Source organism: Lepus europaeus, chromosome 23 (genome assembly GCF_033115175.1).
Source record: "Lepus europaeus isolate LE1 chromosome 23, mLepTim1.pri, whole genome shotgun sequence".
NCBI lineage: Eukaryota > Metazoa > Chordata > Mammalia > Lagomorpha > Leporidae > Lepus > Lepus europaeus.
In genome coordinates this window covers 936052-960927 of record NC_084849.1, presented here as the reverse complement: position 1 = coordinate 960927, position 24876 = coordinate 936052, and the positions used below count along the sequence as shown (strand labels likewise).

At 51.4% G+C, this 24876-nt stretch overlaps 1 protein-coding gene across 3 annotated transcripts in view; it reads left to right on the top strand.

The window, feature by feature from the left end:
• Window positions 1-24876, top strand: part of SFSWAP (splicing factor SWAP) — a 75976-nt gene that overhangs the window by 4027 nt on the left and 47073 nt on the right. For all 3 annotated transcript variants that reach the window (XM_062182738.1, XM_062182737.1, XM_062182739.1), the window contains 4 exons: window positions 4277-4362; window positions 10894-11119; window positions 12269-12381; window positions 14877-15012. In XM_062182738.1, the coding sequence (XP_062038722.1) occupies window positions 4277-4362; window positions 10894-11119; window positions 12269-12381; window positions 14877-15012 (561 nt within the window). The remainder of the gene's footprint in view (window positions 1-4276; window positions 4363-10893; window positions 11120-12268; window positions 12382-14876; window positions 15013-24876) is intronic.

Below are 24876 nucleotides of genomic sequence, written 5' to 3'. Positions count from 1 at the left end.
ATGCTTTGCTGGGAACTTTGGCTATAAAAAATGGTACAGCCAGAATTCTGGGCTCCTGTTAGACTGGAACAGATGTCTCCAGTTCCTTCTATAAGCCCCTAGAGCACCATGTCATAGCATTGCCCAGTGAGCCATCACCAGTCATCAGGAACAACGAGACAGCTGAAACATTAAGGCTGGATCACTTCTAACTTTAAATTAGAAACCCAGATATGTAGAGTAGTAAGCTAGAGTCATGTTCTACAGATTGAACTTTACAGCCGACTGAATCTGTGATTTGGGGATTATTTGCTGTCTTCTTAGGCAGCAAATCTCGTTAGTGAGTGTGAAGTGATTGCAGCCGTTTAATGGGAAGCAGGAGGCTCTCTGCCCCTCCACACTACAGCCCTACAAGGCTCTCTGCCCCTCCACACTACAGCCCTACAAGGCTCTCTGCCCCTCCACACACAGCCCTACAAGGCTCTCGCCGTGCTTACACGCGGGCAGGGTCTTGGGAGTCGCGCATGTGCAGGCCTGCTTTGGGCCCTTCTGTAGTCCTCCATGTTCGTTTGTGGGTTTTACGAACTTTCCAGATACTTTGCTAGTATAACTGACTATGTTGAATTAAAGGCTAGTTAAGGAACTTCACCATCCCTCAGAGGTGATACACTGGAAATATTCTTGCAGGTCTGACAAGTGAACGTTCATTTGTTTATTCAGAGTAAGTTACCCTTCTGGGTTTCTGGATAGTTCAGATTTTGCTGTCTCATCTCTGAACCACGAACAGAAAGAAAGGAATGCATACTATCACTGTCTCACCAATGAAGAACTGAAATATATACTTGTTCCCCAAAAAAAAGATTCTAGTGGCAGTCTTGAGAAAAAGCCATTCTGTTACTTTCCTAACCTTCTAGATGAGGGATCAGCTACCCATAACTACCAGCCTGTTTGTTTCATGGTGGTGTTGAGGTTTTTGGACTCTGCAGGGTTCTATGGATTCTCCAGGAACCATCCAAGCCCTAAACTGGACTATTTACTCTCGGCATCTTACAGAAAGGCTTTGTCAGCCCCTGTTCTCAGTGGTGGGTCATTGTCCCAGTGTCGTCGGTGGTCTCAATGACACTAAACTTTTTTGTAATTACTGAATGTTTATAACTTCAGTGTGACTTAGTTTATCTCGTAAGTGTTAGTGGTTTCCTCTTTATGTTCTCTTTCTTATTTTATAATATTACTCTTTCTGTAATTATGTTCTCAGAACTTTCTCTTATATGCTTATGACTTTTTGTTAATGTGAAGTGGGCCCATATGAAACTTCTGTCTTGATATTTTATGTTTAACTTGCATTAATAGAAATAAAATACCACGTGCATGCACAGAGGTTTATAGAATAGTTTGCTTTCCAGTATTGTTAACAGCCCAGTTTAATGTCATGTTCTACCCACCCTCCTCCCCCCGTTGAAGTGGTTAAAAAGAAATGTTTTCTCAGGTGCATTAGCAGGGAACTGGATTGGAAGCTGGGTAGCCAGTACTTGCACAGATGCTCCTGTATGAGATGCTGGTGCCGCAGACAGCAGCTTAGCCTGCTGTGCCACAGTGCTGGCCCCTACATGTCATTCTTAGACAAGAACAGGGGCCCGTGAGCAGAAGCAGAAGTGGCTCTTGCTCAGTGGAGTTTGTAGTGTACTGAATGGCATCAGGCAGTAGCGCCATGTTTTCGCAGTAAACCCTGCCTCCGATTCCCCGTTGGCTTTATGAGAAGAGTGTGGTCTGGTGGGAGAGCTTTGCCGATGGTTGCTTTTTCCTGAGGCTTCTCTGTTCTGGTGAAGGTTTAGCGTGTATTTCTGTAAGAGTCTGTTTTTTAAAGGTCTAAGATGTTGAAATCTTAAAATGAATCTTACAATGCTAGCTTTTTAGTTTTTCACTATGTTTTCATTACATCTCACTATTGCTAAATTGGTAATTTTTGAAATGTATTTAGGTGCCTTGGGATTCAGAAAGTTGCAAAATATAGCTATACAGCACGGGGATGTGGAGCCTTTTTTCCTGCCTCGGGCCATTTGGATGTTTATGACATAATTTGGGGGCCTTACAGAATTACCAGCTTTTTTTTTTTTTTAAGGATTTATATATTTATTTGAAAGAGTTATACAGAGAGAGAAGGAGAGTCAGAGAGAGAGAGAGAGAGGTCTTCCATCTGCTGGTTCACTCCCCAGTTGACCACAACGGCTGGAGCTGTGCCAATCTGGAGCCAGGAGCCAGGGGCTTTTTCTGGGTCTCCCACGCAGGTGCAGGTGCCCAAGGACTTGGGCCATCTTCTACTGCTTTCCAAGGCCATAGCAGAGAGCTGGATTAGAAGTGGAGCAGCCAGGATGCTGGCACTACAGGCGGCGGCTTTACCTGCTACGCCACAGCGCCGGCCCCCAGAATTACCAGCTTTAAAAGTAGCCTGCTGTAGATGTATTGACCTTTGAGTCCTGCCTGTGAGTGCCCTGGCAAGGCCAAACCAGGTGATTTTGCTGGCTTTATACAGCCTGGACATTTTGTTAACTAAACAAACAGCCTGCCCCTCCCCCCTCCCCTTCCCCTTCCCTGCTTCTCTCTGTGTAACTCTGACTTTCAAATAAATACATAAATCTTAAAAGGGGGGAGGGGGACAACGCTGTGGCGCAGCAGGTTAAGCTGCCACCTGCAGTGCCAGCATCCCATATGGGTGCCAGCTCGAGACCCAGCTGTTCCACTTCTGATCCAGCTCTCTGCTGTGGCCTGAGAAAGCAGTAGAAGATGGCCAAGTCCTTGGGTCCCTGCACCCGCACGGGAGACCTGGAAGAAGCTCCTGGCTCCGGGCTTCAGATCAGCATAGCTCTGGCTGTTGTGGCCAATTAGGGAGTGAACCATCGGACGGAAGACACCTCTCTCTCTCTCTCTCTGCCTCTCCTCTCTATGTAACTCTGACTTTCAAATAAATAAATATTTAAAAATAAAATAAACAGAAGTAGAAAAGAATACATCTGAATGTTAATGAAAGAGAGGTAGTTTTTTAGGGTGGAGAAACCTTGACAGATGTGCCCTCCTGTTTTACACTTTGATGGTGAGAGTCAGTTGTTTGGATATTGATTACCTTGTCTTATGCCTGATGCTATCAGGAATCCATAGAAGTTGTTGGGTGAGGTCTTAGCAACATCATTTTAATGTGAACGTTCATAAAAGAGGCTGGGAAATGAAGAGAAAGCGTTCTCTGAGAAACTCAGTGCCCAGTGTCTAGGGTTTTGTTCGAGGCATTCACGCCGATTGTGTCCCTGAACTCACACAGCCTGGAACCACTGAGGAGACAAGAGTGGGGCCCTCGCCCTGAGTCCCAGTGCCGACGTGGCCTGGCCCTTGTCAGCACACTCCCTCTGCTATTCCACCTGCTCTGAGGGAGTTTTGTGACAGGAAACGGGGAATGTGAGAAACTAGGATGCTGCTCACTGCTCCCACCTTGGCAGTTGCTCGCTGTGGATGGACACCTGCCCTGGTCATTGCACTGAAGTGTGTGTGTTTGAATTTTAGCCTCCCAGCGTCTGCATTAGCAGGAAGCTGGAGCAGGAACAAGAGCCAGGAAAGGAACCCAAGCACTCTGATGGCAGTGGTGTGGGGGCTGGGGAAGGGATGCTTCTGAATGCTAAGCGAAGCTCCTGCCTTTGTTTTCCGTTTCTTAAAACGATTTATTTTTATTTGAAAGACACGGAGTTACAGTGCATTAGCAGGGAGTTGGTTTGGGAGTGGAGTGCCCAGGACTCCTGCCAGTGCCCATGTGGGTTGCTGGCATTACAGGCATCGGCTTAACCCACTGCTAATGTGCCTGGGAAAGCAGTGGGTGATGGCCCAAGTGCTTAGGCTCCCGCACCCACATAGGGGACTTAGAAGAAGCTTCTGGCTTCGGATCGGCTCAGCTCCAGCCATTGTGGCTATTTGGAGAGTGAACCAGCAGGTGGAAGACTGACTCTCTATCTTCCCCCTCTCCCCCCCTCCCTCTGCCGCTCTGCCTTTCAAATAAATAAAATCTTTAAAAAAAAAGATGTGCTCGCTGTGAAGTGGTGTCTTACTGTGATTTCCGTTTGTGTGAGCTGATGGCTACTTTCATGCCGTAGTGACACTGGTATTCCCTGGGGAACGTCTGTGTAAGACGCGAGGGAAGGTCATGTCCAGCCCCTGTGGCACTGCATTCCTTGCCCTCCACCTCTCACCTCAGCATCCCTGTGTGCACACTCCAGCTCCTGACTCCGTTTTTGAAGTTTTGTGTTTTATTTGTTTACAGAAAAAAATGAGGCAGAAAATTTGGAGGAAAATGAAGAACCTTTCGTTGCCCCTTTAGGATTGAATGTCCCATCTGACGTGGAGCTGGTAGGTGTCTTCCTCTCCCAAGCATGACTCCTGTTGTCACTGTTCATTACGTGTGCTTGTGTGCACACGTGATGACAATAGCAGCCACTGCTTAAGTGTGTGATGCTTCCACGCTGTGTCATGAGGGTCTGTGGGAGAAAAGTGGATGGATTACAGCATAATGACTTTGGATTGGGTCTCAGGGCTCACAGAGTTGGGTCCCCAGCTTGGACCCTCTGGAGAGAAGTCAGGCTCCTGGGAAATGGGCACCAGCCATGCGGGGCATGTCGCTTTCTGGTGTGGTGTCTGTGGGCACTTCACAGTTGGTATGTGATTTCCTGTCATGCTTCCGGGCTGTGCTGCCCACTAGGCGTGCTGTCCTGGATCCCGCAGGCGTTTGCTGTCTCCAGCTCAGCCACTCTCCCTCTCCACCCACTGCTTCGGTTCCGTGTTCCATTAGGGCTGATTTATAACAGGCAGCTTTTTCTTCTTCTGTTTTCTGATGGTTTATCGAGGAGTTTTTGTACTCTGGGCTCTGTGCTAAGCCACTCTGTATGTTGAATTTCGGGAACTGCTGCCACTTTCCCCTCCAGCTAACTGAAGAGACAGAGGCCGGGAAAGTCAAGAGCTGGGCTAATCTGTGGCAGGAGGAACCAGGGACCATGGTCATCCCTAGGTGCCACCTCGGCTGCCTGTGCTTCAGGGGGTTCTTCTGTCTGTACTAGGGGTGCTCCTGATGGCAGGGATGCCCAAGTGTTTACGCCTGCCCTGAAGTTTTCTCCTTGACATTCTCCTGGCTGGATTGCAAGTGACAAAGCTGCAAGCGTTAATACCTTTCTTACTTATTTGTTCTGAAATAGGCCATTTGTTCTGTGTGAGAGACCCACTGAGATTAAGCTGAGAAAAATCACAGTTGCTCCATTAGCTGATGGTAAAAAATTTGTATTTAACATTGACTATACGGAATTTTATACTTTTCTTTTTTTTTTTTTTTTTAAGATTTATTTATTTGAAAGAGTTACAGAGAGAGGTAGAGAAAGAGAGAGGTCTTCCATCCGCTGGCTCACTCCCCAGGTGGCCGCAACAGCTGGAGCTGCACTGATACAAAGCCAGGAGCTTCTTCTGGGTCTCCTACGTGGGTGCAGGGGACCAAGTACTTGGGCCATCTTCTACTGCTATCCCAGGCCATAGCAGAGAGGAAGAGGAGCAGCTGGGACTTGAACCGGCGCCCATATGAGATGCCGGTGCTTCAGGCCAGGGCATTAACCCGCTGCACCACAGCACCGGCCCCAAAATTTTACTTATATTTCTTAAATTTTATTGATGTATTTGAAAGGCAGTTATGGAGAGAGATCTCACATCCCTGTTTCGCTTCCCAAATGGCCACAATGGGAGTCTAGGTCAGGCAGAAGCCAGGAGACTTGGAACACCTGCTGCTGCTTCCCCAGGCACGTTAGCAGGGAACTGGATCAGCAATGGAGCAGCTGGGACTTGAACCATCTCCCATATGGGATGCTGGCAGTGCAGGTGGTGGCCGAATCTCCTGTGCCACATGCCAGCCCTGCAGATGGTTTTTAGAATTGTTGGTAGAAGCACAATCCTGGAGAATTCCTGTCAAGGTGTTTGATGTCAGTGTCAACCCCTCTGGCTGATGAATTGTCCAGCAGAACCGCACACGTCTGTCACCTGTTGGAGAGCCAGGCCAGCCTCCGTGTGTAGTGACTGCACTGTGGGTAGAGTGGGCTCTCTTGGCGGAGTTGCTCTGCCCACATGGGGGCTGTCGTTGAGGCCAGGGTCAGGTCTGGTCCGCATCTTTCCCTTCCTTACGTCAGTGCCGGTGTTGAGTCTTCACATCCACTGAGATTCCTCTGGCGGTATTCCATTATGTAAGTCGTCTGTGCTGGGCAGAAGGCAGAAGGCAGAAGTGCTTGCATCAGAAGCTCAGTGTTGGCGCTGAACTCTGGGATGTCCAGGCTGGGATAAAGGGACTACTGTGGCCTCTGTGAGCAGAGTTGTGTGGCCACTGACCAAGGAAGGCTGGTGTGGCTGTTGAAGGCAGGAGATGTAGGGCATTCTTGGTTTGTAAACTAAACTTTCAGGTTACACCCAATGAAATTAGAACACAGAGGCTGTGCTTACTTCCCCTCAGTGTCTGGCTGGCCCCTGATGACACTTCATGTGCTTCTCCCATCTGTGTCACTGGGTCTCTAGACATGAGCCAGCAGGCGAACTGACAGCTTTATTTTAGCTGTTGACGGTGGTTCTATGAATACAGTTCTCAGTTCCCTGAGAAGTTCCAATTTTTTCACCAAACATGTAGCCCCACATCTTGTCCAGCGTAGTGTGAGTGTGTCCAGTCAGGTGTCAGTTTGGCGGCAGCCTGGACACCCTCTGTTTGCTTCGTGAGTTCCCACATGTGGATCAGTCCTGATCACGTGTGTGCTTTTGGAGCCAGAGCAGCTCCCTCCGTCCCAGGTTCTGTGCTGTCAGAACCGTCTGCTGTGCCCTTCATCTCTGACCGTGTGCACCGTGTTGGAGACTTTGGCACCTGCTGACCAGGCAAGGTGGGAAGCGGAGAGTCTGTCGCTGGCCACCTGTCTTGCCTCTGCTGAAATGCTGGAGGTGGCACAGTGGCTTTCTGAGCATCAGGAACCGTCTGTTCCCTGACAGATGCAGCTGGGATTGGAAACGTTTCGTGGATAGAAAGGAAAAGGGGAAGGGGTGCGGTATGTCATTGCTGTCACATGTGACGTCTTGGCCTGTTAGGGTACTACTAGCATAATAAGCACTTACTGAGCACCTGCTGTGTACCAGGATTCTTGAGTCGTGTTTTTCACTTAGTACTCAGATGAACTCTGGGAAGTAGGTACAGCTTTCCATTCTCCAGATGAAAGACACTGAGGTGTAGAGGTGTGGCTAGGCCTTGATGCAGCCCAGTGGCCCACTCTGGGTCTAGGCCACAGCATGAGGTTTATCAGCTACCGTCCCTCTCAGAGCCTTGTTTTCAGCATGGTTGAGCTCCCACCTTCACGGAGTGGAGCCCTCCTGGCGTTCCCATGGTGCGGTGGCCCTTTTCTTCCCGTTAGGAAGGGCACTTGGCACAGGCCTGCGCTCCACTGTCTTGCAGTGTTTCTCCAGGCGTGTTGTGGCAGCCTCTGTGACTTTCCACGCAGAATTTAGGATTACTGATGGGGGGCCGACGTGTTCCACTACTGTGCGGCTGCATGGGTTTGGGAGTACTTTCCCATATTTCCTGCTGCGCCTCGTGTGAGCTGTGACTCAGTCTGTTGTTCATCTGGGGCTGTGGGCATCACAGTATTGAGATTCTGGGCTCTGCGTTCTGACATTTTCAAAAGCTGGGAGGGCTCACAGCGATGCGGGTTTCCTGTCTGTAGATGTCGTCCACCAGAGTCCCTTCTTCGGAGATGGAAGCCGTGTTCATGAAATTCTGAACGAGGAGAGTGGCGTGAGCCCCCTTCTTGGGACTCGTCAGCTTTTTTTTCTTTTTTCAAAGATTTATTTATTTATTTATTTGAAAGAGTTACACAGAGAAGGAGAGGTCTTCCATCCGCTGGTTCACTCCCCAGTTGCCCACAACAGCTGGAGCTGCACCAGTCCGAAGCCAGGAGCTTCTTCCGGGTCTGCCCTGCAGGTGCAGGGGCCCAAGCACTTGGGCCACCCTCTACTGCTTTCCCAGGCCATAGCAGAGAGTTGGATCAGAAGTAGAGCAGTCGGGTCTCAAACTGGTGCCCATATGGGATGCCAGCACTACAGGTGGAGGCTTAACCCCCTGTGCCACAGCGCCGGCCCCTAGCCAGCTTTCTTAAACAGCAGGCTTCCCCACTCTTTTTGGATCTTAAAGATACTTCCCTCTTTCAGGTAGCCTTTGTAACACATTCATATTTATATGTTGACTGTGCCTTTAAAATATGTATAGTAGGGGTGACCGTGATTTTAAAAAAAAAAAAAAAAAGATTTATTTTATATGAAAGAGTAACACAAAGAGAGAAGGAGAGGCGGGGGGGGGGGGTCTTCCATCCGCTGGTTCACTCCCCAGTTGACCGCAGTGGCCGGAGCTATGCTGATTTGAAGCCAGGAGCTTCCTCCAGGTCTCCCACATGGGTGCAAGGACCCAAGGACTTGGGCCATCTTCCACTGCTTTCCTAGGCCACAGCAGAGAGCTGGATTGGAAGTGGAGCAGCCAGGACTTGACCCGGCGCCCATAAGGGATGCCGGCACTGCAGGCAGCGGCTTTACCTGCTACACTACAGTGCCAGCCCCACATGATGTTCCTTTTTTTTTTTTTTTTTTGACAGGCAGAGTGAACAGTGAGAGAGAGAGAGACAGAGAGAAAGGTCTTCCTTTGCCATTGGTTCACCCTCCAGTGGCCACCGCAGCTGGCACGCTGCAGCCAGCACACCGCACTGATCCGATGGCAGGAGCCAGGTGCTTCTCCTGGTCTCCCATGGGGTGCAGGGCCCAAGCACTTGGGCCATCCTCCACTGCACTCCCTGGCCACAGCAGAGAGCCAGCTAGTGATTAAACTCAGTGTAGGAGCCAGCGCTGTGGTGCAGTGGGTTAAAGCCCCGGCCTGCAGGACTGGCATCTCATATACTCCAATTCCGATCCAGCTCTCTGCTGTGGCCTGGAAAAGCAGTAGAAGATGGCCTGAGTGCTTGGGCCCCTGCAGCTGTGTGAGAGGCCTGGAAGAAGCTCCTGGCTCCTGGCTTCAGATCAGCTCAGCTCTGGCCGTTGGGGTCATTTGGGGAGTGAACCAGTGGATGGAAGCCCTCTGCCTCTCTCTGTAATTCTTTGAAATAAAATAAATCTAAAAAAAATAAACTCAGTGTAAGGCAGCCAAGGGATTTTGCCACCCAGGTGTTCCACCCTGCTGTGGCCACACCTTGCTTGAGCTGTCTTTTGTTTGGGGACATTGTGCTCTAAATAAGAGTGCCAGTAAGCTAGAGCCATCAGCAGCGTCTTCCAGAATAGAAATGAAGGGCATGGGGGCAGGCCTCAGGTGCAGGAGTAGAGCTCCTTGACATGGGTAACGTGGTCTCCATGCTGTGAGAGCTAGGAAAGAGGAGTGATTCTCAGGCCCTTGAGAAATGGTTAAACCTGCTCCTTTCTCCCCAGAAAGTTCCATATGTTAGGTGCAGACTTACATGTGATCTCAGAACATTCACAGCCGCAGTGCACGCCGTAGAGCCCGAGTTAAGATCCCTGTTTCACTGTAGCATAGTGGGTAAACTCGCCCGCCACCTGTGGTGCCCTCATCCTATGTGGGCACCAGTTTGAGACCTGGCTGCTCCACTTCAGATCCAGCTCCCTGCTAATCACCTGGGAAAGCAGTAGAAGATGGGCAAAGTGCTTGGGCCCCTGCACTCACGTGGGAGACCTGGAAGAGGCTCTTGGCTTCGGATTGGCCCAGCTTCAACCTGTGTGACCATTTGGGGAGTGAACCAGCAAATGGAAGATCTCTCTCTCCCACTCGCGTACGCGCTCTCTAAGTTTTGCCTTTCAAATAGATAAATTAATCTTTAAAAAAGAACAAAGACCCCTGTTACATAGAAAGATGTGGATTTGGGGCCAGTGCTATGGCACAGCAGGTAAAGCCACTGCCTGCAGTGCCAGCATCCCACGTGGGAGCCAGTTCAATTCACCATTACTCCATTTCCAGTCCGGCTCCTTGCTAATGTGTCTGGGAAAGCAGTGGAGGATGGCTCAAATGCTTGGCCCACATAGGGGGCCCAGATGAAGCTTCTACTTGCTGGCTTCAGCCTGGCCCAGCTCTATCCATTGCAGCCATTTGGGAAGTATACCAGTGGATGGAACAGTGTGTGTGTGTCTATCTGTCTGTCTGACTGTCTGTGTCTGTGTGTCTTCCTTTCTCTGGGTAACTCTGACTTTCAAATAAATCTTTAAAAAAAATTATGTTGATGGATACAAAAAAAGTTTGCCTCCCGTGGGTTCTGTTCAGAAGTGGAATGGTTCACCTCCATAAGTGCATTTTCTCCCCAGCAAATCCTCACCAGATTTCAGACAGACGCAGCCTCATGTCACCAGGGACAGTCCCGTGCTCGTACTGGGCTCTGCCGGTGTGGATGTGTCTCAGCTTCTAAATGGACAGCAAGACCAGGGTGTCGTCGTCGTCGTCTTCTTTTTAAAATTTATTTATTTATTCAAAAGACAGAGCCACAAAGAGGGAGAAGGAGAGAGAGATCCCTCATCTGCTGGTTCATTCCCCAAATGGCTGCAACGACCAGGGCTGGACCAGGCTGAAGCCAGAGCTTCCTCCAGGTCTCCCACGTGGGTATAACGGCCCAAGGACCTGAGCCATCCTCCGCTGCTCTTCCAGATGCGTTAGCAGGGAGCTGGATCGGAAGTGGAGCAGCCGGGATTCAAACCAGCGCTGATGTGGGACGCCAGTACTACAGATTGTGGCTTAACCTGCTGCGCCACAGCACTGGCCCCTGTCTCTGCTTGTAGTTGCATTAGGTGGCCAGTGGGAAAGGAGACAAACTAGTAACATTTGTGTGTGTTTTCTCACAGCCACCGACAGCCAAAATGCATGCCATCATCGAGCGCACGGCCAATTTCGTGTGCAGGCAGGGGGCGCAGTTTGAGATCATGCTGAAAGCCAGGCAGGCACGGAACTCCCAGTTCGACTTTCTGCGCTTCGACCACTACCTCAACCCCTACTACAGATTCATCCAGAAAGCCATGAAGGAAGGGCGGTACACGGTGCTGGCGGAGAGCAAAAGCGAAGAGGGCAAAAGTACGTGACCCCCACTGTGAAGGGGTGCGTGGCTGGCGGGAACTCCTGGGAAAAGCATAGACGCCCATCCTGAAGGTAGCCTCGGGCCTGCCCAGGCGCTCGTTAGGTCCTGGGTAGCCTTCTGGAGACAGGTGCGGTGACACCACATGCTGACGCTGTTGGAAGCTGAGTGTCCAGGTCAGAAGTTTGCCCTCATCTTGGCTGCTAACATCCCACGAAGACAGGGGTCCTCCCTTGCTGCCAGACTGTTCTCCCAGGGCACAGGCTTGTGTCACATGTCCATACCCACAACATGAAAATTGTTGACTTTACTAGGATTTACTTGACACTGTTATTTTTGTGAAGTAAATTTATTGAAATTCTTAGGCAAAGGGTATTTTTAAATAATACTTAGAGACAAGTCCGTCTCTCTTTGTATATTTTATTCATTTGCAAGGCAGAGAGACAAAGATCTTCCATTTGCTGGTTCACTCCCCAAATACCTGCAGTAGCTGAGGCTGGGCCAGACTGAAGCCAGCCAAGACCTCCATCCAGGACTTCCGTGTGGATGGCAGGGCCCTAAGGACTTGAACCATCACCCGCTGCCTCCCAGGGTGCACATTAGCAGGGAGCTAGAATCAGGTGCAGAGCAAGAACTTGAAGTCGGCACCCCAACAGAGAGTGTGGTGTCTCACGCAGTGTGCTCACCTCTGTGCCCCACCTGCCCTGAGAAGCCCTTTGTGTCCTCAGGTGACCGGTTTGCAGGCTGAGTGAGACAGGAGGCTTAGCGCCACTGCCCACTTCTTACTGCACATCTCATCTCCAGTTTCATTTGACATGGCTTTTCATTTCTATTGGTATTTTTTTCTTCTCATAAATCAATAAGATTTTTTCCTTTAAAAACAAACAAAAACAAGCCCAAAGCTCCAGCATTGCCCTGAGTGGTTAATTGTGGAGGGGATGCCAGTGGCAGGACTCCTGCACCTCCCCGCCTGGCTTCCTTCTGAACAACTGGGGGCTCTGGGGGTGCTCTCCAAAGGTGGTCGGGGCAGATAACCAAGGAATGGATAGACACAGCTCTGCCTTTGTCTGCTGCTATGTTTTTGCATAATGTATTTGTAGTTTTTCCCCAGTGTATACCAAAATACTGAAATGTGGTTTTGATTTCAGAATCGGGCACCAACTCTGACAATGAGGAGGAGGATGACGAGGAAGATGGGAATTACCTGCACCCGTCTCTCTTTGCCTCCAAGAAGTGTGACCGCCTCGAGGAGCTAATGAAGGTTGCTGTCTCATTGGACTGTGCCTTTTATGCCAAAGTCAGACTTCTGCTGCGTTAATTTGGAAAGCACCAAGCATGTCATTTCTTGTTAGCAGCTCTGTTCTGTTTTCTGTCTTAATTTTATTTTCATTAAGCTGTATCGTGCATTTTTATTTTTAGCTTGGTGACAGATACTTTGCTTCCTTTATTTCAGAATTATCTGTGTTACAGATTTCATGAACAAGTTGTTTTCACTGTATTATAATTGTACCCTCAGGATATTTAGAGTAAGTAGAATGTTTAGATCAGACTTCGGGCCTAGGGCTGAGATGGCCACATCCTGCATCCGAGTACCTGGGTTCAGCTCCCAGCTCCAGCTCCTAATTCCAGCTTCCTGCCAGTGCAGAGCCTAGGAGGCAGCAGGTGATGGCTCGAGCAGTTAAGTCCCGGCCACCCACATGGGAGAAGAGAGAATCTTCCATCCACTGCTTCACTTCCCAGATGGCTCAGACAGCAAGGTCTGGGCCAGACTGACGCCAGGAGCCAGGCTCCATTGTGGTCTCCCACGTGGGTGCAGGGCCCAGTCTGAAGCCTGCTGCTTCCCCAGGTGCATTAGCAGAGAGCTGGGTTGGAATTGGAGCACCAGGACTCAACCTGGCACACGTACGGAATGCTGGCATCACAGGTGGTGACTTAACCCACGGTGCCACAATGCTGGGTCCCCACAGAAAGTTTCTGAGTGAATGTTTTTACTTCTGCTCTTCCCCTCATCCTTAGAAAAAAAAATCACTGAGGGGCCAGCGCTATGGCGCAGCGGGTTAACGCCCTGGCCTGAAGCACTGGCATCCCATATGGGCGCCGGTTTGAGACCCGGCTGCTGCACTTCCGATCCAGCTCTCTGCTATGGCCTGGGAAAGCAGTGGAAGATGGCCCAAGTCCTTGTGACCCTGCACCCTCGTGGGAGACCAGGAAGAAGCACCTGGCTCCTGGCTTCGGATTGGCGCAGCTCTGGCCGTTGCGGCCATTTGGGGAGTGAACCAGCAGATGGAAGAACTCTCTGTCTCTCCCTCTGTCTATAACTCTACCTCTCAATTAAATAAATAAAATCTTTAAAAAAAAAATCACTGGGCACTATCTTGTGGCCATTTGTGATACAAATACAGGGGCCCTTAGGCTTGAGCACTTGGCTTTGCGCAGTCTTGCAGAGTGACCGATCCATGGCAGATCGTTGTTGGTTGACAGGACTATGGAACTGTTGGTGATTAGACGTCAGAACTTAACGGAGAGCAGGGTTGCAGTTTTATGTGAGTTGGACTTGTGGCAGTAGTGGTCAGCCTTCCTCCCTGTAATTGTCACCGAGACGAAGTCATGTTGTCACTGAATTCCCCTGGGGCTTAGGCAACAGGAGCACTGGGCCATGGCGAGTCAGGGCCTTCCAATGTGCCTTCCACACTGTGTGTGTTACCTGCCCATGTGACAACAAACGGGGCTCTCAGAAAGAGTGATTTTACTCTGCAGTCCGTGTGGGCACGTCCAGGGAAGCAGAGGAAGGCAGGGTATTTAGAAGCAGACTGAGGGTTCCTGAGCTGTATTGAAACAGTTCTCTTTGTCTGGAAGAGTCGGTGTCGGAGCTGTCGTCAGTCCAGTGTGGGACAGGCAGCAGAAGCAGTGTTTGTTTAGGGCTGTGGTTCTGGCTGTCTCTGGTGATGGCACTTGAGGTCTGCTTTGTGCTGGGTCTGCCCCCAGAGACTCCATCTTGGCCCTGCAGCTGTCACTGTGTGTGCTGTGCTAGTGTGTGGAGGGTTTTTATGGCACCTGCGCTGTTTTCTCAAGCGGGGTTTAGTCAGTGGTTAAGGCACCCACGTTCCCCAGCAGAGGCCCGGCTTCCTGACTGCAGCTTTCTGCTGATGCCAGCCCTGGAGGCCGTGGCGAGGGCACAGACAGTCGGGTTCCTGCCTCTCGCTCAGCCCCTGTGCCTTGAAGTACACCAGTGGGTGGAAGCTCTCCCTATCTGTCCCTGTCTGTGTGCGTGTGTTGCCTGTGTGTTTGCCTCACAAATAAATTTTTTTAAAGATTTATTTGAAAGAGTTACAGAGAGAGTTAGAGGTAGAGACAAAGAGAGTTCTTCATCCACTGGTTCACTCTGCAAATGGCTCCAATGGCTAGAGGTGTGCCGATCTGAAGCCAGGAGCTTCTACCAAGTCTCCCGTGTGGGTGCAGGGGACCAAGGACTTGAGCCATCCTCCACTGCTTTCCCGGGCACATTAACAGGGAGTTGGATTGGAAGTGGAGAAGCCAGGACTCAAACTGGTGCCCATATGGGAAGCCAGCACTTTAGGCCAGGGCTATAATCTACTGTACCACAGCACCAGCCCCACAAAATAAATTCTTAAAACAGTAAATTAGTAAAAACAAGCTTTAAATAAATAAATAAAATTGAGTTGTGTCTTTTGTAACAGAGGAGTCCGGTGTGGTTCCAGTATAGAATGTGCTGAGCTATGTCTTCTCTGTCCCCAGCCCTTGAAGGTGGTGGACCCAGATCACCCACTGGCAGCGCTTGTCCGCAAGGCCCAGGCTGACAGCACCGCTCCCACCACGCAAAGCACAGATGGCAGCGCTGCACAGCCCTCCCAAGTGGAGTACACGGCAGACTGTGAGTACTCGCTGTGCGTTCTGACCGGAAGGCTCTTCTTTCCCTGGGGAGGATAGAGAGGGAGGCGGTCCAGACTTAGTGCATTGTGCTGTGGGCTGCGCACCTCCATCAGCCGCTTGCCGACTTAATGTAGACAGGGCGGCTTTCCATCTCCAGCTCTGCATCCCAGGAAGGCAAAGACGGAAAGCAGACGCTGGCTGCTTCGTCCCTCTCCAAAGACCTCAGAAGCCACACTCAGTGACCTGTTTTACTGTGCGTGACTCGAACAGTGTGGCAGGGAGAGGCTAGGAAACAAGGCCTGCAGTTGCCCACATGGCTGCCCTGAACACAGAGCTCTCTGAAGGAGAACAGGTGCTGGGCAGACACAGGCCTGTGTAAACCGTGAACACTGCAGATCCTCCTGCTGTTGACGTGTGGAGTCAGGGAGATGTGGGACATGCACGTGTGTGTTGTTAAAAACATAGGGGTTGGATATTGTGTGGACACACCTTACTGTATTGTGTGGACACACCTTACTGTATTGTGTGGACACACCTTACTGTGTTGTGTGGACACACCTTACTGTGTTGTGTGGACACACCTTACTGTATTGTGTGGACACACCTTACTGTGTTGTGTGGACACACCTTACTGTATTGTGTGGACACACCTTACTGTGTTGTGTGGACACACCTTACTGTGTTGTGTGGACACACCTTACTGTGTTGTGTGGACACACCTTACTGTATTGTCTGCCATGGTTGCTTTCTTTGAAAAGGCACACAGCGTGGACAGTTGTCCCTTAGGACCTGTGGCCCCCACAGATAGCAAAGCCTGCACCTGCTCATATCTCTGTATTTGCAGAGAACTTGATTCCTCTTGTGAACTGCATTACTTACAACACCTAACACAATGTGAATGGTTGTTGCACAGTGTGGCTCACAGACTCGTGGCCCAAAAATGTCTGTACGTGTTTATTATGATGTACAGAAGGCCAGCTAGAGTGTGCACCGCAATTACATTTCTTACTCTCACTGACTGCCATTCTTTTATCTTTTTAATTACATGCAGATTTAACCAACTGAAGTGACTTTGATCTCAGGGTCAGGTCTTCATTTAATTATTTTATTCAGAGGTCAAATGTTGAGTGAGAGAAGAACCTTGAGCAAGGCCACGGGAGTTCATCTGTTCCACGAGCTTCACACGCAGATCTGACCAGCTGCAAAGCTGGTCTGTTTCTGAGGTGGAACAGGAGCTGCTCTTTACTTGGGACAAGCTTTTGTTAAATGTGTAGCTCCTTTTGCACTTGCCTTTTAGCATTGGCACAAGCTAATGTATCATTTTGATGTCCTAAATGAACATTGTTAGACTTGAAAAATCAGTTACTTGAGTGAACTTCGTGCATGTTCCCAGAGGACCCTCTTAAAGTCAAGAACTCAGAAAATCTCTTAAGTGGTTAGTGAGTTGGATCATCTGCATCGGAGCTGACCTGCATCAGAGTTGCACTGATTGGATGATTGGGATCTGTGGTGGGCACAGGATGCAAATACCCCCCACAGGAAGCGCTGCCCAGGGCTCCGCCAGCCTGCATGGCGTGGAGTTTCAGGTCCACAACATGTGTAAACCCTGAGCCCACTCAACAGCAACAGGAAGCGCTGTCCAGCTGCCCTCATCGTGTACATGACAGAGGTGCCGTCCCATCACTCCCTGCTTTCCATTTCCAAGCCTGCACGTCTGCCAGCTCCCTGCAGCCATCACACTGTTGCAGGGGAGGAAAACGGAAGTTCAGGGCGGAGGGGTCTGTTGCCAGTGAACGCACAGTTCTGTATGGAGGCGAGCCATGGGCAGTACAAACCCTGCAGGGCTGGGCAGGCGGTAAAGGGGTCACTGACAGGACATGCAGCCGTCTAGGTGGGTGGTGGCCTTAAACAGGTGTGGTGCTGTGAAAGATCCTATTCCAGACAGCTCACTTACTCCTGTGACCCCAGAGGCCAGAGGAGCCGAGGCAGCCCTCACCTCTGTGAGAGCCCCAAGAGTCAGGATTGCCTGATTCTCTCCATTTTGCTGTTTCCTGATAGGAGGTGCTCCAGCAGGGGCCCTCTCACTACTGTAGTTGTTTTGAAGTGCTTGTCTGTACCCAGGAAAAGTGGGGGGCGTGTTTGTGGGAGTGAGGTAGCTGGCATTAGTACTACAAGTTCTAGACACGTGTTCCTGTGTCAGCCCCGAAGGTCAGAGCCCTGAGCCCAGTACTTAGTGTGCTGACCGAGCAGTTGTGCTCGGGGCCGCCACCACAGCTGCCTGCCTGAGGACAGCATCTGGGAGGAGCTGTGGCCTCATTGCAGTTTCCTGAAAGACCCAGAAGCTGGAGCTCTGGCTCTAAATCACAGTGAAGCCTAACCCTTGTGCTCAGTTGTCCTTCGTGGCCTGAAGCAGAGTTTCCCCACTGTCGCAGCGTCCCAGAGGGCACAGCATCACGCTGCACGCTTCACCGGCGTGTCCAGCCCCACGCGACACCTCCTTTCCACCCGCCATCTTCCCCTGCCGTCCTTTTCTGTATCTCGTGCCCACCTCTTGAGTCTGCTCTTGTGGCTGTGCAGTGAAGCAGCTGAGGGCCCTGGGGTCCTGTGTGGCTCCTCCTGACTGGGGGGATAGGGACAGTGGCAGCAGCCGTCTGCCGAGGTCTGCTGTGATGTGGGAACTGCCTGGAATCCACAGGCTGGTCGAAGCGGTACTGATTCGTGATCAGTCATGGGTTGTTTACATTATTTAAATTGTTTACAGATCCAGCTCAAATAGAGGAAAAACTGATGGTGGTTTTTAGTTTTAGTTTCTCTGTTCTGTAGTTCAAGATAAAGCTTTTTCTTTCTTTCTTTCTTTCTTTTTTTTTTTTTTTTAAGATTATTTGAGAGGCAGAGTTACAGAGAGGCGGAGAGAAAGAGAGATCTTCCATCCACTGGTTCACTTCCCCAGGTGACCACAACGGCCAGAGCTGTGCTGATCAGGAGCCAGGAGCTTCTTCCAAATCTCCCATGCGGGTGCAGGGGCCCAAGGACTTGGGCCATCTTCTACTGCTTTCCCAGGCCACAGCAGAGAGCTGGATGGGAAGTGGAGCAGCGGGGACTCTAGAACCGGCACCCGTATGGGATACCAACATTGCAGGCAGCGGCTTTATCTGCTACACCAGAATGCCGGCCTCTCTTTTCTTTGTTAACGATTGATTTATTTATTTCAAATGCAAAGTTAGAGCACGAAGAGATAGACAGATCTTCCATCTCTTGGTTCATTCACCCAAATGACTACAACGGCTGGGGCTGACCAGGCCTAAACCAGGAGCCAGGAGCTCCATCTGGATGTGCCACGTGGGTGGCAGGGCCATCAAACGCTGCTTTTCCAGGTACATGAAGTAGATGCTGGTGTCTCAGATGGCAGCTTGACCCACCGTGCCACAGTGCTGACCTCTGCATGTTTTTCTTTGTTTCACAATATTTTTTTAAGATTCATTTATTTATTTGAAAGTCGGAGTTACAGAGATATCTTCCATCCACTCCCCAAATGTCCTCAGCAGCCAGAGCTGGGCCAGGCTGAAGCCAGGAGCTTCCTCCAGGTCTCCCACATGGGTGCAGGGGCCCAAGCACTTGGGCCATCCTCTGCTGCTTTCCCAGGCCAGCAGCAGGGAGCTAGATCGGAAGTAGAGCAGCTGGGACTCCAACCAATGCCCATAGGGGATGCCGTTGCTGCGCACAGCAGTGCTGGTCCCTGTTGTCCAAATTTCTATGAGTGTGCATTGCTCTGTACTTTAAAAGGTCGATGGGGCATTTCTAATGAGAACACTCTGAAGCAGAAGCCAGGAGCAGATTGTGACTTGATCCTGAAAGTCCCACCAGATGCCTCTTCTCCCAGTGCCACAGGGTCCTCACAGGCTGTGCCTGTAGACTGTGGTGTAGATGCCTGGCCTAGGTCACTGCTGCAGCCTTGCAGGGGAAGCCTTGGGGATACCAGTTCCTTTTGGGAGCTCCTGGCCTCACCGGAGAGCTTGAGTCCTTGCTTGCTCTGGCTTGTAGGAGCCCTGCTCCCACGGGCTCTCCGTGGTGTCTGTGGCTGGTCTCCGGGCTGCTCCTCTCCGTGCTGAGAGCACAGACAGCCCTCTTGGTACTGCAGGGCTTGTAGGAGCCCTGCTCCCACGGGCTCTCCGTGGTGTCTGTGGCTGTATCCGGGCTGCTCCTCTCCGTGCTGAGAGCACAGACAGCCCTCTTGGTACTGCAGGGCTAGTAGGAGCCCTGCTCCCACGGGCTCTCCGTGGTGTCTGTGGCTGGTCTCCGGGCTGCTCCTCTCCGTGCTGAGAGCACAGACAGCCCTCTTGGTACTGCAGGGCTAGTAGGAGCCCTGCTCCCACGGGCTCTCCGTGGTGTCTGTGGCTGGTCTCCGGGCTGCTCCTCTCCGTGCTGAGAGCACAGACAGCCCTCTTGGTACTGCAGGGCTTGCTATGTGCAAAGGAGGAACAGGACTCACAGGCATTGGAATAATTTTCAGAGGCGGCATTAAATGTGGTCTCTTCACTTGGAAAATACTTTAGAGTTAGAAAGCTGTCTTGAACATTGCTGATCACGGTGCTGGGAGACTGTCCATCCTCTGGTACGAGGTCTGGGGAAGGGTGGCTGAACCCAGGCTGCCAAGGCTGGGCTGCAGTGTAGCTCACACAGCACCATGGCCTGCTCTGAGGCAGAAAGTGTGGGGTAAAGCACAAAGGTGCAGGGGACGGCGTGTGGCCTGTATCTCACACACGGCTGCAAATACCAGCAGACGACAGAGCTGCTAGGGGAAGAGTGTGCCGGCCTGGGCCGACCACGTCAGCTTCTGAAGAGCAGCCAGAGTGGCGAAGACTTCCTGGGACGGGAAGGCCTCGCCTCTCGTCGGGCTGCTCAGCCCTCTGCAAGTTCTCCTTGTCCTTCTGGGCCTTCTCCTTCTCCTTGTTTCTTCAAGGGACAAGGGCTGAGCCTACGGAGCTCTAAAGCCCCTGCAGTGTGAGGGTTTCGGGGTTTTCAGACCTGCTTTGGGGTAGCGGTGGTTAGTGTGGGCTGCAGGAGGGCGATCTCAGAGTGAAGTATCGTGTCTTCTGCAGGAAGCAGGCCTGTGCGGCAGCAGCACTGAGTGCCTGCGTGGTCCCTGAGCAGAGGCGAGGACAGCCTCACACATCTCCCTGGGAGGCTCATGGCCGGCACATGTCCCAGGGAGAAGGGGGAGGCCACGCAGACATCTGTAGCCCACCCCTGAGGGAAATAGCTGCTGTCAGTGGCCTCCTCCAGACAGCCATGGAGGGCCGCATGCTGGGGCTCAGGCTTTACAAGGCTGCTCCCCAGACAGGCAAGTAAGTGACCTGGGTGTATACTCTGGTGCCCAGCTGCCCCAGAGGGCAGCCTTGTGCTCAAAGGTGTGTCCCCTGGGTGATGAAGCCTTGCCTTCTAAACACAAACAAGACCCCTGATAACCACACGGGAGATCTGATCACACCCTGGGGTAGGCGTCAGCTGAGGACTCAGTGACCCCTGGAGAGGCGTGGCGCCATGCTGTGTGTGGACTTGCCTCTGCCACAGGCACAGCCCACTGAGACCTGACAGGCAGTGCCACGGGGTGGCCAGGACACATCCAGGACAGTGGCCAGCAGTATTCACAGCAAATGGAACTGGTTTATCACTCGTTCTATTGCTCTCAAGGGCTGGAAGCTGCATCCCGGCTGCTTGTGGCTCATACACAGAACTGTGTTGCATGCTGGACTCACAATCTGGCCCCATGATTTAGAAGACTAAAGATACACACTTCCTGGTTTTCATGAATGGAATGAGTTTGTCTGTGGCTCACCAAGATGTAACCCAAGAGGACTTGAAAGTGAACATGAGCCAGCGCCGTGGCTTAATAGGCTAATCCTCCGCCTGCGGCACTGGCACACCGGGTTCTAGTCCCAGTTGGAGCGCCAGATTCTATCCTGGTTGCCCCTCTTCCAGGCCAGCTCTCTGCTATGGCCCAGGAGTGCAGTGGAGGATGGCCCAAGTGCTTGGGCCCTGCACCCCATGGGAGACCAGGAGAAGCACCTGGCTCCTGGCTTCAGATCAGCGCGGTGTGCCGGCCACAGCTCGCCGGCTGCGGCGGCCATTGGAGGGTGAACCAACAGCAAAGAAGACCTTTCTCTCTGTCTCTCTCTCTCACTGTCCACTCTGTCTGTCAAAAAAAGGAAGTGAACATGAAAGGAGAATGAGAATACTGTATTTAGCCTAGTAGTTACCACTCCCACATCCAGAGTGCTGGGTTCAATTCCCTGCTCTGGCTCCCGACCCCAGCTTTCTGCTAACGTAAAGCGTGGGGGGCAGCAGTCATGGCTCCAGTGATTGGTTCCTGCCGCTCCGGTGACAACCTGGGTCGTGTTTGCAGCTTAGGCTGTTGTGGCATCTGGGGAGTGAACCAGCAGATGAAAGCACACATGCATTCTCTCTCTCTCACTCACTCACTCACTCAAATAAATTTTAGAAAAAAAGAAAAGGCTGATCACAAGAAGTACAACTGCCTGGGTACCCTGGGTTTGTTTGTGCGCATGTCCCAGGGAGCAAGTATGTGAACACAGGCAGCTGCATCAGAGCTAGTGCTGAGACCGTGGCAAGGTGGCATTGGTACCGCAAGTTCAGGTTACCCGGAGTCAGGCTTCGCTGGCAGTGGCAGTGGTAAGTCCTTAAGTGATTTGGAGGACAAGAGACGCTGGAAAATTCATAAAACGGCCAGGAACGTGCCTCATGGCTTCACCTGCAGAGAGCTTTATGGCTGTGAAGGGTGCCTGTTCTGTCCACTCCTGAAATGGGCCTCCCCAGCTCTGCCTCGCCCCGGCTGGGGGACTTTGCCGGATTGCCCCATGTGCAGTTAAAGTATCAGTGTGAACAAAAGTGCACTTGATTAAGTTCTGAGTGGAAACACTGAAGGTCAGTTATTTCTAAAACATTCCAGAGTCCACATTGGGAGCATCCAGTGAAACAAGAACTGAGGGCAGCGGGGGGGTGGGGAGGGTGGCTTTAATCTTTTATTAATTTTTATTTTTTTAAAGATTTATTTATTTGCAAGGCAGTGTTTACAAAGAGAGGAAAGAGAGATCTTCATCTGCTGGTTCACTCCCCAAATGGTTGCAGTGGCTGGAGCTGGTCCTGTCCGGAGCCAGGAGCTGCCTCTGGATCTCCCACATACATGTAGGGACCCAAGGACTGGGGCCATCTGCTGCTGCTTTCCCAGGCACATTAGCAGGGAGCTGGATAGGAAATGGAGCAGCTGGGACTTGAGCGGATGCCAGCACTGCAGGCAGCGGCTTTACCATGTCCGCCACAGTGCTGCCCCCTGTGCCTTTATCTTAACGAGTGGTTCTGTGGTTGTGTAAAATCATACTGAGCCAGAATTTGAAAAGTGGGTGGAAGAAGCATGATAAAGGGATCCATTTACTATTGGGTATTAAAAAGTGATCTTACAGTGGAGGTCACATCTAATCATCCTGGTTTCTGACAGAGGTGGCAGGGGCCAAGTCCGTGGGCATCGTCTGTTACTTCCCAGGCATGTTAGCAGGAAGCTGGATTTAGAAGTGTAAGTAGCCAGGACTCAAACTGGCTCTCCAGTATGGGTTGCAGTGCCCTAACCATACTCCAGCAGTGCATCTTTTAATTTGAAGCATGAACGTGCTATTTGCCCATTTGCCGTGGGGCTGTGGACACTGGCATCCTGCAGTTCTCACAGGAGCCAAACCTCCAGTCTGGGTTTCTGTGCAGCGAGACGAGTGCCCAGCACTGCAGTATCAGAAGGCTGGGTGATCCCAAGGCCTTGCTTCACAGTTTTTTGTTTTAAAGGTTTTATTTATTCATTTTATTTGAGAGGCAGAGTTAAGAAAGTGAGACAGAGAAAGGTCTTCCATCTGCCACAACAGCTGGAGCTGGGTGGAAAGAGAACCTGGAGCTTCTTTGGTCTCCCACATGGGTGCAGGGGCTCAAGGACTTGGGCCATCTGCTTTCCCAAGCCATAGCAGAGAGCTGGATCAGAAGTGGAGCAGCCGGGACTCAAACCAATGCCAGTGTGGAATGCCAGTGCTACAGGCAGAGGCTTAACCTACTATGCTGTAGTGCTAGCAGCCCTCACATGGTGGTGGTGTTTTTTTGTTTGTTTGTTTGTTTGTTTTTTGACAGAGTGGACAGTGAGAGAGAGACAGAGAAAGGTCTTCCTTTGCCGTTGGTTCACCCTCCAGTGGCCGCTGCTGCTAGCGCGCTATGGCCAGCGCACCACGCTGATCCAAAGCCAGGAGCCAGGTGCTTCTCCTGGTCTCCCATGCGGGTGCAGGGCCCAAGCACTTGGGCCATCCTCCACTGCACTCCTGGGCCACAGCAGAGAGCTGGCCTGGAAGAGGGGCAACCGGGACGGAATCTGGCACCCTGACCGGGACTAGAACCCGGTGTGCCAGTGCCGCAGGCGGAGGATTAGCCTAGTGAGCCGTGGCGCCGGCCCAGAGTTTTAAAGCAATTGGCCTTTTTACCTGATGCTTGTAGCTTCATAGTTGTGTTTTCTCACCAAGATTTCATCTGCTTGTATAAATTTTATGTCAAAAAAGTCAGTTTTTTCTGAACTAGCAGCACAAAGACGGCACCTTCAGAAGTGGAGCCCGTGCTCGCCTGATGTGAGCGGTGGCCGCCCTCCGGCATGCAGCTCCGGTCCCCTGGGCGCTCCGGCAGTGTCTCCCGGATGCAGAGCAGAGGAGGGGCCAGCAGGCCTACAAGGAAGCGTGTCTCTGAGAAGCAGTCACAGTACAGTCCCTTCCCGAGCAAGTGCCAGAAGTGGAGCTTCTTGGGAGAGAGTGCTCCAGCAGGATGCAAGTCATCTATTGGAGCCAACAGACAGTTCTATTTAATTAAAATGTCTTTAATATGTAAACAACTTCTACAATCAAATGGGAAAAAAACCAGTTTAGTAGAAAATTTTAGAGGTGAGAACAGCCATGCCTTCTTTTTTTTTTTTTTTTTTTTTTTTTTTTTTAATATACAGATTTTTTTAAAGATTTGCTTGGCCAGCGCCATGGCTCACTAGGCTAATCCTCCGCCTTGCGGCGCCAGCACACCGGATTCTAGTCCCGGTCGGGGCACCGATCCTGTCCCGGTTGCCCCTCTTCCAGGCCAGCTCTCTGCTGTGGCCAGGGAGTGCAGTGGAGGATGGCCCAAGTGCTTGGGCCCTGCACCCCATGGGAGACCAGGAGAAGATCGAATCAGTGTGGTGCGCCGGCCGCAGCGCGCCTACCGCGGCAGCCATTGGAGGGTGAACCAATGGCAAAAGGAAGACCTTTCTCTCTGTCTCTCTCTCACTGTCCACTCTGCCTGTCAAAAAATAAATAAATAAAATAAAATAAATAAATAAAAATAAAGATTTACTTATTTTACTTGAACATCACAGTTACACAATGAGAGAAGGAGAGGCAGAGAGGAGAGAGAGAGGTCTTCCATCCACTGGTTCACTCCCCAGTTGGCCCCAACGGCCAGAGCTGTGCCGATCCAAAGTCAAGAGCCAGGAACTTCCTCCAGGTCTTCCACATGCGTGCAGGGGCCCAAGGACCTGGGCCATCTTCTACTGCTTTCCCAGGCCATAGTAGAGAGCCGGATCAGAAGTGGAGCAGCCAGGTCTCGAACCAGCGCCCATATGGGATGCCAGCACCACAGGCAGCGGCTTCACCCGCTACACTACAGAGCCGGCCCCGGCCATGCCTTTTCTAAAGATCATCACCCATCTGCAGGCTTGGTCCCTGCTGATCTCAGAACCTGGCTCCGTGGAGAAGCAGCCCCCAGGCCACTGGCTGTGTGGGTGCGTCAGGATGGTGCCAGCATGTGT